Below are 17,354 nucleotides of genomic sequence, written 5' to 3' on the forward strand. Positions count from 1 at the left end.
CTGTGGTTGTGTGCCGAGCAACCTTGTCGGTTCTGTTGCAGGTTCACCGGACCACAACATTTGTCAGTCGAACACGGCCTGCGGTGCGTCGAGGTATTTTCCCTAATCGTAGATTTTCCGAGCGAGTTTTCCGGAAAATGGCTCCCGTCAACAACCCCGGGATGAATCTGGACGATGATCAGCGATTCGCATTAATGAAGGTATGTTTATTACATGTATTAATAAAGCAAAAAGTACTAAGGTCATAAATAAAATAAAAAAATAGGTATAAACAACATTAAATAAACTTGTTTTTCCTTCGCTTTTATATATGAAACTTCTTATGCTGACATACCTTACGATACGTTTATTGTAATTTCTACCATTTGAAGGCTTTACGAGGAATAAAACGTACATATTTGGATATCAATAATAATTATCAAATTAAATTAAATTCAATAAATTAATATATTTTGATTGATAAAAAGATACTGTTCTGATTTTTTTAATCTCAATTCTATCTTATCGAATTTGAGACAGATATTTATTTAGAAATATTTTCATGCGATAACTTATATCATACATTGTTGAAAAAAATTGCTGTAAATTTTGACATTGATGTGTAAAAACAACAATAACAATGAATATATGGGTTCATTATAATAATTATATGTAAAATATGCTCCATAATACTGCTATTTTACAAGTTTTTTTATGTAATAATTATTACAACAAAGCATATGTATATGAATATTTATGACTTACTCTGTTATTGAAGCTTGTCTAATCTATCATCACCATTTTGGAGATTATGATAATTTCAAAAAAAATATTTAAAAAATACATTTAAGTGATTTATTTAAAATTATTTTTATGTACATAATATATGTATGAAAACTCATCGTCTAATGAAATATTCATCAATAATAAGTATGATGTAAGTTTTTTCAATACTATTCTCCATAATATTATAAGTAATTTATTCACAAAAAATACTTGACTAAAAATATCGAAGTGGAAATTTTTTAGAATTGAATATAAATCGTGCAATCAATTGCATGCTAAATTTGTAATGCAAGGAATCAAAAGTATAGTCCAACTTTTACCCGGCTTCGCTCGGTATTTGTAATATAAACCGCCTAAACATGGCTAATCTAATAGTAAACATTTTATTAAATTTATTTGAATAGTTTTATTTTATTTAAATTTATTTGAATATTCATTTGTTTTTTTAAATTAAATTTAACGTCACAGATTTCACCACCCAAACCTTACATACAGAGTCTCTTTCGAAATTATATATTAGATTCGTTTTGAAATAACATATGTACATATATACATATGTATGCATTGTAAGGAAAAGTATTAACACATGTACCTATAAGAATTGTCAAAATGTTTCACAATGGCAATATTAACTAGTTTGGTCAAATGAGTCTGCTTAATTGACTGTACATAAATATGGATATGGGAAAAATGCACCGTCAAATTCTCACGGAAAAACATTTGCAAAATGCATGTGAAAATAACGTCAGAATGTATGTATGTATAAGGATTTTGAAATTAGACATTTGTGGCTACATTATTATCAATCGATTATAGATACATAGATAACATACAGTATTTGTTACTGCAATTCAACATCGTTCGCGAGCCGCCAAAATTTAAAATTTGACCGTTGGCGCTGTCGGTCGTTTTGGTCGTAAGATGACCTGTGCGACTGACATTTCTAGAGCACAACATCGGCAATTTCTCTGTATCATTTTTATTTCTACTACTATTTTTACCATGTGAAAGGTACCATTTCGAAGGCGATTCTAAAACGGTACCGGCATCGTTTCTTTACACTTTCCAATCGTACATCCGAGTCAACGCACCTAACACACTTAAAAATATACAAAGATATATACAATAAACATCGTGTCGAATTAAAACAGAACGTTTCATGCGATACTCATTAATTCCAATGAAGAATTGGAGTAAGGTTGTCTCGGTACGAAGCGTCGACTGGTCACGGAATCGAATCAAGATGCATTTATGAGTAAAAGTCCCCCTTATGATCGTTTACATTTTTTTTTTGTACGGTCAGGAAGTTATAAATGACACGCAATTAATTTGAAAAAATCATACGATACATTATTGATTTGATTGACTGTTTATATTCCGTATTGATATGTGTTTGAATTGGTCCCCAACTACATAAAACTAAAAAGTGAAGTTTCTAGTAAAGGGTATTTTTTTTTTCATTTCTGGTTTCTAATTTCCCTACGACAGTTATTTTGCTCACAAGTACCATATATGTATGTGCAAATATAGATTACGTTGGCTGCACCGATTTTTTCGGTACACTAAACAATTAAATGAATATTTATATACGATTTGCGCATTCAGTTATGTTAATCGTGTGCATGATGTTTCTAGTGATCCAAATATTTACCGAAGTTGAAAGAACTGGTTATTGTGCAGTCGGTTCTCTATCTCGAATTTTTTTATGTAGTAAGATTTCGATTAATAATGTTGCCCTGCGCCCTATACGAAAGCAGGTCTAGCAACATTAAATCAAGGTAAACGACTGGTTCCCCCGAAAATACTTTCGCTTTCATTGTAACGTGACACATCTTCTTTTAAGTTTTTAAATGCACCGTGCACGTTATGATTGTAACTGCGTATATTGATGTGTAAACGTTCAATTACAGTATGAATGAAATTTGTAATGTTTATCACAAAATAATTCAGAACAATTTCATACGAATCCCAGTGAAAGCTTACGGTCGGAATTTCGATTGCATGCGGCAAATTAGCATCATTGAAACTAACGAACAAAATCACGGGCATAGATTTGATAAAAAAAGGATCAATTTTCCCAATCAAATTAGCGTGCAAGTTTTTTTTATATATCTGAGTCACTCGTGCGAAACACTCGAAATTGACTACTTGCTAATTTGTTGATGCTTTTTTGTCAGTTTTAGTTCAATGGACGAATTCATTGATTTTAATGATCGGACGCGAAGTGGTTGGTAGAATTTTAATTAAAATACAAAATATTAAATACTAGTGGTCTTACCCGGCTTCGCTCGGTATTTGTAATATAAACCGCTGAAACATTTTATTTGAATAGTTTTATTTTATTTAAATTTATTCGAATATTAAATTGTTTTTATATTAAATTTAACGTCACGGATTCTACGAACTAAAACTTACATACATACAAAGTCTCTTTTGAAATTATAGATTAGATAGTTATGTACATACATATATTAAGGTACAGTTTGATATCAAAAATATTGCATAATATGTTTATTAATTTCAAATGCGACACATGACATTTAATTCTGATGTAATTATATTCCGTGAACGATAAGGAAAAATATATTGAATAAATTTGAAGCCACGATAAACGATTTTGGTATTTTCTATTATCTTATTTTTTTGTGTCTCATGCATAGTTCAACGGTGTCAATAAACTTGTCAATATTTATTTGAGACAAATGCTTTTTTGTCGAGAGTCCATTTTTTAAAGACAAAGTTTGACTTTGTCCACGTCCAGAGCCAATCTTCTGATGTTGCACAAACACCCGGCTGAAGCTTCCTGGAGATCTTCATCCATCGACCCGACGGTCTCCAACAGAAATTTTACTACTCCAGCCTGAAATTGATCAATAAACACACTTATTAAGTCCTTTAGCAATTTAGACCAGAATGTTGTACAACAACAAGCAATCGAGTTAGATTTATTTTATAAACAGACACGCACGATTAGGCTAATAATAAATGTGCATTTGAAACATGTTTATATTTTGTTTTAAGAAAATTAAAAGATATCATCAAGCGTTTAATTGATATTTAATAAATAAGAAGATGCGCATGCAATTATGCTAGTAAAAACATTTTAGGTTAATTTTATATTTTATAAAATTTAAATATTTTATGCAAAATTTTGTTACTTTTAAATTTATAGCAGGAAGGCCTAAAAGGTAATCCCAATGCGCCTTCCTCCCCAGAAACATTGCATATTTGATACAAGTATTATTTGTATTCTACAAAGTAATTCTGGGTCTACCTCACGACACCGAAAGTGAAAAGGTCGAAAAAACAAATATCGGAAGGCAAAGATCGAAAATAGAAAGATCTTAAGTCGAAAGATTAAAAAAAGGGTGCATGGTAAACGGTACTATGTATATATAATATATATGTATATCAGTGGCATGCGGTGAAATTATCTCTATTTTTGTCATACAGCCTTGTTTAATGTGCGCGCGCAGGATACGGGAGGAAAAGCCTGTTCCTCTTGTTCCTGTTGTATCCTGCTCGCGCAAATTAAGTGACGATGTACGACGGGGGGAGAGAGAGTTTTACCGCACGCCACTGATATACATATATACTAACCGTTTTTCATATGTAAGCATGGTTAACGAACATTTTCGACTTTTTCACTGTCGACTTTTTTACGGTCACCCATTAATTCTACATCAATTAACACCCACAGAGACCTATGGTCAAATTTGTAAATTTACAGCATTTTTTCAAACAATTCAGCGAAATTCAGTAAATACATATCAATTAATATCCACAGATATATTTATGGTCAAATTTGTAAATTTTTCAGCATTTTATACAATTCTGCGAAATTCAAGATTGCTGAAAACTCGAGATTTGCAAGAAAATAGGAAAGGTTGTCAATTTGTTGGAACCGTTTCAATGAAAATCAGATAAATTGGCAAACTCTGATAGGAAATGATCGACCTGGAGTCACAAATCCAAGGTCTGGCCAGCAGAAACCAGTGGGATTTGAACCCGTGACCACGTTGTTCAAAGCATTATATGCTAACCACTCGCCTATTCTGCTTATGTAATAAAAAAATCATTTAAATATTAATTAAGAAAAATTATCGTGATATTCTTTTTTACTTTATCTATGTACGTAGTAACAATAGATGAAGTTTTTTGATCATGCGAAAATTCTAACTCGAGATTTTGACTGATTCGAACTCAGAATCGATTACTGATCACGTTTTTATGATCTAGAAAAAATGTGTATGTGTCCGAGTGTGTGTATTTTGGGGATTTTTTGAACACCGTTAGTCCTATCGAACTGAAACTTAGTATCGGTTACTGAAATTCTTATCGACACGACGTAAATTTTTAAGTTGACTGGAAATGGTACTTCCCCTTATAGGTGTCCTCTTTTTTTTAAGTTTTTGAATTCAATTATCACCCAAACTACTAATTTTAATGAAGAGTCCATGAAAAGTTTTATAGAAATTTTCCTTATTTTGAAGTAGGTGCATACCAATTCTGACCAAAATTACAAAATCTCCTAAAATAACCTTAATTCCAAGAAAAATCATAGCATTGAATGCATCTCAACTGCAGTGCAAACACCATGGAAAGGAAAAGTTTCGCAACAGCTGACTCGTCAGCGGTTTCTCAACTTTTATCGGTCAAGGTAGGTGAAGTACACAGCAGTGTACCTACAACTTGTACGAACGAATCACTTTTCAACGACCTTGCTTCGGTTGTACTCCAGCCGTGCATAAACCTCGAAGTCCAATTAAGATCCACTCGACATTGAAAAAAAAAAAACAATCACAAAGACCTGGTGCATGGTGATGCAGTTCATCGAGTGATACGACAGATGATACAGGGCCAGAGCCGTCGATCTGTGAACCCTGAGGTCCTTGGAAGTCATATACCCGACGAGAGGTTCGATGGCACCCAACTTTCCGAACTCCTCTCGGTTGCTGGACCATTCGCAGCAGTAAGCAATTGCCTTCGCCAAAGTATGCCTCAATTCGTCGTCCACAGTGTTCACTGAAACCGAAAACGCAATTGTTTTTATATCATTTTACACTTTTAGAAAGTCGACCGAAACGTTTATCCGCAGCATTTAATAGATCGGAGAAAACGCGCGGAAAAAAACGGCTTTTATATACCTATAATAATATCAGACGCATGAATACCTCGGATGAAAGTGATATTTGTTGACATTTGACTAAAATTTGAATATTGGTCGATCCAACAATAATGAATATGGATTATTTTCGATCGCAATGCATAAATTTATAACGACATCTGCTCGACATTCAATTAAAAGCATTATCCAAATATACTTTTTTACGAATACCATCCGTTCCATAGTCTTAACCACTTCATCGCCATAAGAACACCGGTGCGCGCTCCTTCGTATTTAAGGCTATGGCTCGAAATTAATTTTAGTTTCTTCACAGCGACATCTAAAAGTATCCTGTGATACTAATGAAATTGAAAAATATCAATATTTTTCGTTAGTTTGTATATTCAACTAGTATATTCAAGAGGATTGGCACTAAACACATGTAATAAAATAATCGAATCGGTTTCTACAAACGTGTGGCGATTAAGTGGTTAAGCAACTAAAACACCATGTATGTACTTCATTCAGAACCTGCACAAAAAAAAAAGTATTCATACTTTTATCTGGTAGGGCCAAAGGGCACCACCACAACTTGAGAACTGTTTGTTTTGTGCATTAGAATAACTAAAATTGTATGTATCGAAACGATTACGTAGACAAATAACGAATGAAATACAAATATCGTGAATATAGTATACCTACTATATACAATCGAGATAAACAATAAAATAACAACCAAGTAATTACCTCAGCGACATAACAAAGAAGTATCAGAGATCACGGTCGTCATCTTATGGTACTTATTAGCACTTGGAAAAATCGCTGTTTAGAATCACCCGTCAATTATCACGTAAAGAAAGACGTTTCCATACTACAAAAGTCGCGAAAAACTCAATGTCATATATGTAATTTATTTTTCTCTTCATTTAATGCTGAAATAAACAAATCAAGCGTATAATTTTGATGACTCACCTAAAGCGGCAAGCTTGGCCACCACACCGTGGTCTGAGATGATGGCTAGGTTTTCCCTGTCCTTGGCTATCGTAGCTATGGCCGCACAGACAGCAGCCAATACAGTGTTGTCAGGAGATTGGAGTAGTGAGACAATCAGCTCAAGGCCACCGACGAAACTCCTCACTTGTACTCCAGAATCCTTTAAATTTTACATATGTACAACCTATTGACTATTTTGTTCAATAAGATGTTTAAATTCTGATTGTGCCAGAATCAAATCAAACATATTGTATATTGACAATTAAGTTATACATACATACATATATTAGTCAAATTATGTACGTCGATAATTGCATACTGTATATTATGTGTGAATGGTTTATCGCAAGCCAATTATGATCGTGTTTGAAATACATTAAAAATTGTTTCATGTTTTTGCAATTATTGACGATATTACACAATTAAAATTGTTTCCTTTTTAATCACATTATAATAATAAATATATAAAAACGGATGTATGTATGTGGGTATGTGACTAACGCGTCTACCAGTATGGAGATTTCAAAAAAACAAATTTTAGAATGCCAGGAGTATACATATGTTGTGCTTAGAAATATGTATTAGTATTTTATCAACGGGCACAACACTAGTAAAATATAGTATTTACAATAACCCATAGATATAGAATACCATAGATACGCCATGACGCTCTAAGCCGATCACCCTGTTGGACCATGCACACGGAAGGAAATTCAGAAATCGACATTAAGTTTAAAACTACAAACAATGAACTAAATATTAAAGTGTCAGCTTTAAAATTTGTCCTTGTGGAAGCTACTAATGTTTAAATATTGTAATAGTTAATGATGGTTTTATTATAGTAACATACATTTGTAGTTTAATATAGTGTGTATAGCTAAATATTTTTTTCTTAATATGGCTTTATTAGTTTGGTTTACTGTCACGCGGAGTGTTCAATAAAATAAAGTTATAAATAAAATAAAACTTCAGTGCATGTACATATACATAAATTTATCTGTAATGTATGTAATGGCATATCTAGGTTATTCTACATCTATGCAATAACCAAAAGTATCGATCCTCTGCACAAAACTCTTCCAAAAATCAGCACGATGATTTTTTTTATCTGACACCCTTCATTGTAACACTACATATATAAAGAGGCAATCGACCGTATGAACCTTGGAAATACCACATCCGTAAAATATGCAAATTTATGAACGGAATCTCAATTTATTCAATTCGAATTTGATCCGAGCTGTAATAAATGATCAAAAAGAACCATCTACATGTAAGAACTGGAAAGGAACATAACTAACTTTTGAATTTTCCACACAAGGACAAAGTGCCAAACAAGCATTGGCTTTAACTCTTGGCGAATCGTTCTTCAAAAGAGACCATATAAGACGCACACCATCCAACCGTTCAATTTGAGACATGCTTTCTGGGTCTTTAGCACACTCCGTCAGAACTAGGGTGACGTTCTCTAGAAGGGGCTTGTGACTGCTGTTCAAATGTTGAACTAAAAAGTTAAAAAGTAACTTATATAAAGTACATTGAAACATTATATATGTATATAGGACAAAAAACAAAAACTTAAATAAGTACATGTACATATGTAATTTGTAATATTATATCACTTTGATTTGAAACCGTTCGTTCTTCATTATCTACTATGCTGAATGAAGGTCTATTTTACACTTTATAATTTTTATTTTATTTTATTTATTTTACATAGATATATACCAGGAAGGCCTAACAGGTAGACCCAGAGAAATGTAATAATATTAGAAGGGCCCTTACGAATAAATAGTTGTTGTCAATATTACGCGGCACGTCTCTATAAATACGCTACAACGCACGGAATACAATCGGATCAATTCACTTATAAAACTATATCGCATGTTGTTTATTGTGTGTTTTTGAATGCATTGTGCAATTTTTACCAATGCTTGTCCATCTTGCGAGTAATATAAACAAACAGAGAAGTTTTTATCGGACATACGTCGAGCACCAAGCATCAAATACGACTGATACTAAAATTATTTAGGATTGTCTGTGGACAATCAATTAATTAATTACAAACACTGCAGCATTTTTGTTACTTAGATCACTGTATTTCTAGAGGCCGAAGAACACGAAATTAACAATTAATTAACTAATTAATACATTGAGCCACCAATAGATTTAGACTTGTACATACATTTTTACATATTGTACATAAATCAAAATCAGATATTTGTGACGGCTGGTAGGATGATTTTTGCCAATTCGAGGAACCGTTTCAACAATGAAAATCAGATAAATCAGATAAACTCTGATAAGAAACCATCGACTTGTAGTCACAAATATCCAAGTCTAACTAGCAGTATTAAAGATTAGCACGGGGTCGAACCCAGTAATCTCTCGGTGCTAAATATAAACGCAACCACCGAGCCATACTGCTGGCTTATGTGTTATTCTTATGGCCATTATGTACCATTCGATTACTTTTTTTTGTTATTTTTTCTAGAAATAAGACTGATATTTCAATCTCTCCGTTTTGTTTTCAATTTCTTATCTGTGTTTAGTTTTTTATCTTACACACAATACCGAGAATATAATGTTCCATACTTTGCTGACTACATTGTACATTATCATTAAGCCTTCATGAAACATTTTAGCATCTAATGTCCAAATTTCGCATCCATGTGTCATACTGGCAAAATCGATGCGGTGCAAACGATCGACAAGCGCCAGACAGACTGAATCACAGATTAACGACAGTCCCGACATACCTACCCTGTATACGTTCTGTGCTCCCGATACTTTAGTTCCGAATTTTGCCTTATTAAACTCGGCAGAAAGATCCAATTAAATTTGAATAATTACCATTTTAATAATTGCATCTGTGCACATCGAAAGGTTACTCGTCATCTGATGTGCAATCTATCATTCGTGAAGTCTAGAATTGCGTTTAGAGCAGCCATCCAGTTAATCTGTGGTTCAGTCTGTCTGGCGCTTGTCGATCGTTTGCACCAAACCCAACATTTTGGCATTTAATGTTCAAATTTCACATCCATATGTCATACTGGCAAAACTCACAGATCAAAAACTTTCTTCTTCAGACAAAGAGACGCAATTAAATAGTTTCTTTGTCTCTTCTTCTTTACTACAATACATATACGAAGGTATAATTCTCCAGGGAAACAAAAACAGTATTTAATTACAACGAAAATTCTTACTGCTTCAAAATAATGATGATAAATATCCACATAAAATCAAGTTTTATAATTGCCCTGAATATAATAATACATATGAAGGCAATAGGCTTGCTAGTAATCAAACGTATATTAAAATTATTTAGAAATCAAAATTCCATAAAATTGAAGAAGCAATTGATAAAATAAATGATTGTGAAATCCTAAGCATAAATAATTTTATTGCTCTTTATTCTGCAATAGATTGTCTTACTCAATATACATACAATGTATATTATGTACGTGTCTACAATACAAATTCAAACTATGCGCAAGAATTAGTCCCACTTTTAAAATTTTGAAATTCTAAGTGGAATTATACATATATTTCAATTTATTTACTAAAAACAAAATTATTATATAGAAATCATGTTTGGATATGTAACTATGTTGTGTTCAAAATACATAGCGTTAACCTAAAAGTGGTATTCCTTCTGCTACTCTGAGTTTATCTCTGTTGGGTGGGCATTTGGTGCATTCGGCCAGAGCTCCTACCACATTGGTCAGGACCTGATCGCTGGAATACTCCAGCAAGCGAACCAGGACATCCACTGCAGCTAGTGAGTCCAAGCAACGGGCACCGGCCATTCCAGCAGAACATTTCCACAAAGCTCCGGTCAGAGCCGTGAGCAGTTCCCTTTCGCTCGGACCGTCCTCATCGGAGTTTCCACCTTCCGAAGGAAACACAGACCCGGCTCCGTTCACCAACGGCTCGAGTCCTCCAGCAGTTCGCACCCCATCTCGGGTACCTTCATCTTCAGCACACTTGTAAATCACCAGACTGCAATACATCTAAAGATTAAACCGTTATTATTGAATTAGACACACCGAGGATCCAACACCCAGTATACTGGTCTGCACCTTCAGCTCGTTGTTGTCTCCTGAAAGGTGATGCACTATGTCTGGAATCATCCCTTCGGTTTGGATGGCCAATTGAAAGGCAGGTTCAGTGGCGCACTGTTGCAAAGTACCCATTGTCGGTATGGCAATATCGATGTGGATCGTTTTCAACAGTCTTGCAAAAAGTGGCACTGTACCATGCTTTCTCATGTAATCCCTGTTTTTACACGAAGAAGACATAGACCATAGTGCTTTGGTGCCAGCTCTGGCTAAATCCAAAGATATGCACTCCTCCTCGTCCAGTTCGGACCGACTTGTTGTCAAACAACTGTAAATAGTATATGATTGACAAGTTAACAAACGTTATAATTACATATAGATACTAATATGTACAAATATTATACATATATCATTTGAGTGCTGATTAAACTTGATTATAAAATATATTCTATGTATACTCTGCCGTGGAATGATATAAATATTGCCTTTTTTTGTATTAACTTTCTATCTAAAGACCATTTTTGATTTTGCCCTATTACTTCTTATAATAATAATTGAATTGAATACTTACCTATACTTTCCACCAATCTATTCAAGAGGGAAATAAACGAAGAAAATTATTTTTAGCATATAATATGAATATTTGGCAGCTTTTTCTATATCGATATGTATTTTTCAACAAAATAAATTAGATAAAATCAGAAATCTTTTAGCAAAGTTAATAAATTAGCATTTAAATCTTAGCTGTTTATGTAACTTCAAGTTTCATCAATTTCGAAAATTTAAGCCTCATATAAATCAACATTTTATAAACATGACGTTTTTCTTCAAGTAATTCTAAAGAAAAGTTGTTAGTGACAACTTTTTGCAATGAATATTTCAAAAGCAAATATTCAACTATTGCAAAAGAGTAAATTAGATGTAATCAGGAAACAACAAGCGGCACAATTAATTAACATCTTGCCATTAACTAAAGCAATTTGAAATCAGTAAGAATCTAGAACAAATTTAATGATCTTGATCGCCCAACAAACCTAAACATATCAGCCCCAATCCACCAGATATTTTATACCCTGTTAAAATCTGAAATAACCCACCGGTCCGGTCCATTCATAATGAATATATCATACTTACAATAATTACATAATACCTAAGAGATATATCCAATAGATCTACAAGTTTCGGTATTCCGTTATTTTTCCGAACAAATTTTCTAGCTTTCTTTATTTTCCCGAGATTAGCTATAGTCTCAGCAGCCAGAATCTGCAATTCTTTGGTAGGATCTGATAAAATCACCACCAACAGAGGCACCGTGCCCAGATCGGTGACTTTTTTCCTGATGTCAGGGTTGAAGGTGATCTCCTTGAGGACTGCCAGGGCTCCTATCTTGCACTTCATATCCTTGGTCTCGAGCAAGTTGACCAACACGTCCAGACCTCCAACATCCTGAATGGCCATTTGACTCATCTCTGTCGTCAGGTCATGGTCCTTCAGACAAGACAAGGAGACCATTGTGGCTGTCTGGTTGCCAGCTTTCATATACTTGATAAGCTTCTGGATGTTCCAATACTCTGGTGAGAAGTTGGTGGTCTTCTGCGAGTCGCCGGCCTGGTCTTCGTCCGAGGACGTGCCAGATGCTGAAGACATGTCGCTGTCATCTGAACCCTCGGAGACCATGACAATCCTGGGGCCGTCATTGTAAGATTCTGATATGACACTCACCGCGCTGCGTTTGGTCACCGACATTTTTGATAGTCTGTAATTGAATGTTGTTTACTAATGACGACCGTTGCTAGTCAAGCGACTCATTGTGTATGCAAAAGTAATAGGACCTGAGTTGTTATTTTTATTGCTTATCGATATCATTACTGCTTACTTATTCAAATTTTGACACTTTCACTTTCTCCATATTTAGTAGGTACGGTTCATCATTAAGAATTGTAATGTTGTAAACGTGAAACTAAATATTGGCCTTGACATTTCAATTTAAAACGCATTATTTGAATGTAGTCATTTGCATATCATTGCAATTGATGAGGTTTCAATCAATTTCTTTTGTATGAAAAGATGTTTAATTTTTTATTATTACGAAATTATGTTCATAATACATCTTATATCTATTTTAATAGCTACTGATCTACTGATCATTTTCTATTTTACAATTTAATTTAATTTGGTTAGTAATCATAGTACTATATTATTCTAATGTTAATGTATAGCATAATAGGAAAAAGAGCTCAAAAACCTATCGTTAATGGGAACTTAATACTAAAAATTATTACTGTAATGTGTTTATTTTTCTGTTTTCAGTTTCGACGCAGTGTGTCCGACGTTTGTAATAAGACAGAACACAATGATTATTTTTTGCTCAGGTGGCTTAGAGGTAATTGAACATCATATTTGATTCAATTTATTGTTTTAAATAATGTAAGTACATTCAAAACCCGATTTTGAACATTGCAGCTCGGTCCTGGAATGCTGAAGCGGCCGAGAAAATGCTAAGAGATGTTAGTTTGATACGTTTGATATTTGTTTACTGCACGTTTTACATTTTTACTAAACAATAGTTACAATTAATTTCAGTCAATGTCGTGGAGAGAGAAGTGGGCCATTGAAACAATGCTACCATCGTGGGAACCACCAGAAGTCATCAAAAAGCATTTTCCTAGTGGATTGGCTGGTTTTGATAAGGACGGGTCTCCAAGTATGTAGTGTACAATTCATTTTATATTTTAACATGTACATATATGTAATATAATATATTGTTTCGATTGGTTGTAGTTATAATAGTGCCATTTGCCGGTTTGGATTTATGGGGTTTGTTGCATTCGGTGTCCAAAAGCGATATGATCCGCATGATCATCAAAGTGCTGGAATATTATTTGAAGCTTGCATTGGAACAAAGCGAAAAGAATGGTCCTAATGCTAGGCAATTAGTATGTGTTATGGATATGGAAGGGTTTTCCATGCGACAGTATGCTTGGAGACCAGGTATGCATCAGTACAGTGATACTATATATGTATATAATACAATCTTATTTGATGGTTTCCATTTCAGCCGGTGAATTGGTGATATCTCTGCTACAAATGTACGAAGCTAACTATCCTGAAATTTTAAAGATGTGCCACATAGTCAATAGTGAGTGCACGAGTTGTATTAAATTTACTTTAATGAACACTAATATTGATTTGTTCACGTTTTTAGCCCCTAAGGTATTTTCCCTTGCTTTCGCAATCGTGAAGAAGTTCATCAACGAGTACACGATGAGCAAAATCAAGATTCATAAGGCCGATCCGAAAAAATGGCAACCTGTCCTCTTGGAAACCATCGATCCTGATCAATTGCCGAAACACTTTGGCGGAACACAAGTAGATCCAGACGGTGATCCTAAATGTTCATCACGGGTATGTCATTCATACTATTGTATTGTAAACAATGAAAGATGATAATTTAAATGATGAACCAGCAAAATAGATAGATGCTTTGAATAAAGTTGTCACGGGTTAAAATCCCACTGGTTTCTGCTAGCCAGACCTAAGATTTGTGACTCCAGGTCGATCGTTTCCTATCAGAGTTTGCCAATTTATCTGATTTTCATTGAAACGGTTCCAAAAAATTGACAACCTTACCCATTTTCTCGCAAATCTTGAATTTTCAGCAATCTCGAATTGTAAAATTGCTGCAAAATTTACAAATTTCACCATAGATGTCTCTATGGATGTTAATTGATATGTATTTACTTTGTATATTAATAGTATTTGTATAAAATTTACAATATTTCTGGCCAGGAAGGCGCATTGGGGTTACCTGTTATACCTTCCTGGTATAAATTAAAAATAAATAAATAAATTTAAATATGATACATTTTCTTACAAAAATGTATCCCATGTTGTTTATTGTGTGTTTTTGAATGCATTGTGCAATTTTTACCGATGCTTGCCCATCTTGCGAGTAATATAAACATACAGAGAAGTTTTTATCGGACATACGTCGAGCACCGAGCATCAAATACGACTGATGCTAAAATTATTTAGGATTGTCTGTGGACAATCGTCACTTGACAACAATATGACGCCTAAAGCCTATTAATATAACATTTCTCTGCGTATGGGTGTGACAAGTAGGAATACAATTTTCTGTTTATTGTGTACATTGTAGATCAAGCCTGGTGGAAAAGTACCTAAAAACTACTACAACCAACAGATGACTGATGAGCAGAAGGCAAATTACAACAATGTTACGATCAAAAATGGAGAAAAGCATACGGTCGATCTAATCTGTGCCGAACCCGGTTGCTTTTTAAAGTACGTTCATCCTAGATAAAACTTTAAATAAATTATTTGGAATGAGTATACATTCTGCTCGTAATTATAGATGGGAGTTTGGAGTAGAAGAGGCCGATATCAAGTTTGGAATCAATTGTTTGGATGGTGAAGGTGTAGAAAGCGTCTCTTTAGCTCCTAAGAAAATATCTGGCAACGCTTTAGAAACGGGTCTGATATCCGTCAATGGACCGGCAACATGTATGCATTAATCATCTCTTTGTTGAAATTTTAAATGAAAATCTTGAGATGATGTTTTTAGTATTATGTATGTTTTTTTTTCAGATACTGTGATATTCGACAATTCGTCATCGTTTATGAAGAACAAGACTGTATATTACAATGTTGAAATAACACCACCTTTGAGCGACTTGTCGCTCTCATCAGTTCCCACCGATTAAGACTGTTTTATTATACTTTAATAATACGTATAATTTTATAAATTACCATGTTTTTTAAAACCAAATGTATATATAATATTTACGTAGACGTGTAAATAAGTTTTTGTATACACTTCAATTTATATTTTGATGTGATTTTTTTTTGTACATTATTTTAATATGTAGTGTTTTAAATATATATTAAAAAAAAAAAACAATACACCTGTGTATAATTTTATATGGCAAAAAGTAAAAATCAATCACGGAATACAATGAAAATTGTTTATTTATAGAAAAAAATATGGTAACGAAGCTCAGGTTTCTTACAATACATTAAAACACAAATTTGTAAATGGGTTATAAGAATATTTCATATATACTAAATTAATTTATTTCACATTAAATAGAGAGCAGTGTTTCTAAAAGTTTCTTGTGTGGAACACGCTTCAACTTATCTCAAAATACATTCATACAATTAAAGCAATTACATGGTATTATTAGCGTATCAGTTCGAAAACTTTAATAAACACTGATCGAGATGGAAAATTAGTCGCATATTTAAAAATTAAATTCATATAAATAAATAAATTATTAAAAACTTAAATAAAAATGTTACTATCGTTTGTCGATAAGCATTACAAAGTGGATGTCGCAGATTAAATCTTAAATTTAAAATATAATATTATCACAATACAACAAATAATAACAAGCAAGGTTAAATTTTGAATTAATTTTCGTTATTTCGGAATGTGTTTCCAAATAATTTCTTAAATATATAAAATTTGGAATGAAATAACACAAGAGTGGTAAAAAAATTAAATAATACGTGTAATATATATTACTATGATTAGCTTTGCTAATAGATAATAATATGAAATTATAATGAAATAGAACACATATGTACATATATATGCATACGTAATAGCAGACCGAGCATTTCTGAATCTATTATTTCACACAAAAATTCATTAATTAAAATAAAATATACACGATAAATATGCACATGTGTATGCACTTTACGCGAATACATATGCCAACGACCCAGATATTCATCAAATTTATAAAAGCTTTAGTCCCAGTTAAAATTTTGATATGCACACATCCAACTGACCGATATGGTTTTATCGTATTGTTCTCCGTATTGAATTTTATTGACTTGACACAACCCAGAATTCAATTTGAAATATGTATAATAGAATATATGTATAACCAGTGGATTTAATTTTGATTGTAAATTTTGAATAAGTTCGATACACAAGGATACCACTGTACATACGTTAAAATTCATTGTATGTAAATAAACATTTGTACATTTGAATAAATTAAATATTCATTACAAATAATTCTAACCTACTTTTATTTATACACGTGTATATATTATTAGATTCATTTTTTCATATCATTTTTCAAATATCTATATATTTATATAAAAAACATGATTTTCAAGGATCCTTTTTGTTGAATGACTGCAGTATAAAATACCGTATGAAAAATATTATACAAACGTATAATATAACAACTATGATTGATAATACGAGCTAACCAAAACTGCAATATAATAATAATTGTACTTCGAGAATAGTAACAATTCGAAGCTATCAAAATCTAATATATATATTTGTCAATTTACACACACATTATATATTATAGTACATATATATATGTATATACAGAATAATCTCTTTTGATTGAAATCAGATCTACTTAAAATATACATATTTATAT

The 17,354-nt window shown here is 32.8% G+C and overlaps 2 protein-coding genes across 3 annotated transcripts; one reads left to right on the top strand and one right to left on the bottom strand.

The window, feature by feature from the left end:
• LOC143919450 (SEC14-like protein 2) lies at positions 1-15,900 on the top strand. Its single transcript, XM_077441769.1, has 10 exons — positions 1-200; positions 13,237-13,309; positions 13,390-13,433; positions 13,510-13,630; positions 13,708-13,917; positions 13,985-14,065; positions 14,132-14,331; positions 15,086-15,231; positions 15,302-15,450; positions 15,535-15,900. Exons 1-10 carry the CDS (start codon positions 138-140, stop codon positions 15,648-15,650), a joined length of 1,203 nt encoding a protein of 400 aa, XP_077297895.1. The 5' UTR covers positions 1-137; the 3' UTR covers positions 15,651-15,900.
• Positions 2,231-12,827, bottom strand: gudu (Armadillo repeat-containing protein gudu). Of its 2 annotated transcripts, XM_077441765.1 has the most exons (8): positions 12,759-12,827; positions 12,077-12,682; positions 10,948-11,254; positions 10,503-10,878; positions 8,167-8,369; positions 6,845-7,025; positions 5,576-5,790; positions 2,231-3,625 (listed from the first exon to the last, which is right to left on the bottom strand). In XM_077441765.1, exons 2-8 carry the CDS (start codon positions 12,670-12,672, stop codon positions 3,494-3,496), a joined length of 2,010 nt encoding a protein of 669 aa, XP_077297891.1. In that variant the 5' UTR covers positions 12,673-12,682; positions 12,759-12,827; the 3' UTR covers positions 2,231-3,493. The 2 variants fall into 2 exon arrangements, with proteins under 2 accessions (XP_077297891.1, XP_077297890.1); XM_077441764.1 differs by lacking the exon at positions 12,759-12,827 and having other exon boundaries at positions 12,077-12,688.
• Positions 15,901-17,354: the final 1,454 nt, after the last annotated feature.

This window comes from Arctopsyche grandis, chromosome 11, assembly GCF_051622035.1.
Source record: "Arctopsyche grandis isolate Sample6627 chromosome 11, ASM5162203v2, whole genome shotgun sequence".
In the NCBI taxonomy this organism is placed as follows: Eukaryota; Metazoa; Arthropoda; class Insecta; order Trichoptera; family Hydropsychidae; genus Arctopsyche; species Arctopsyche grandis.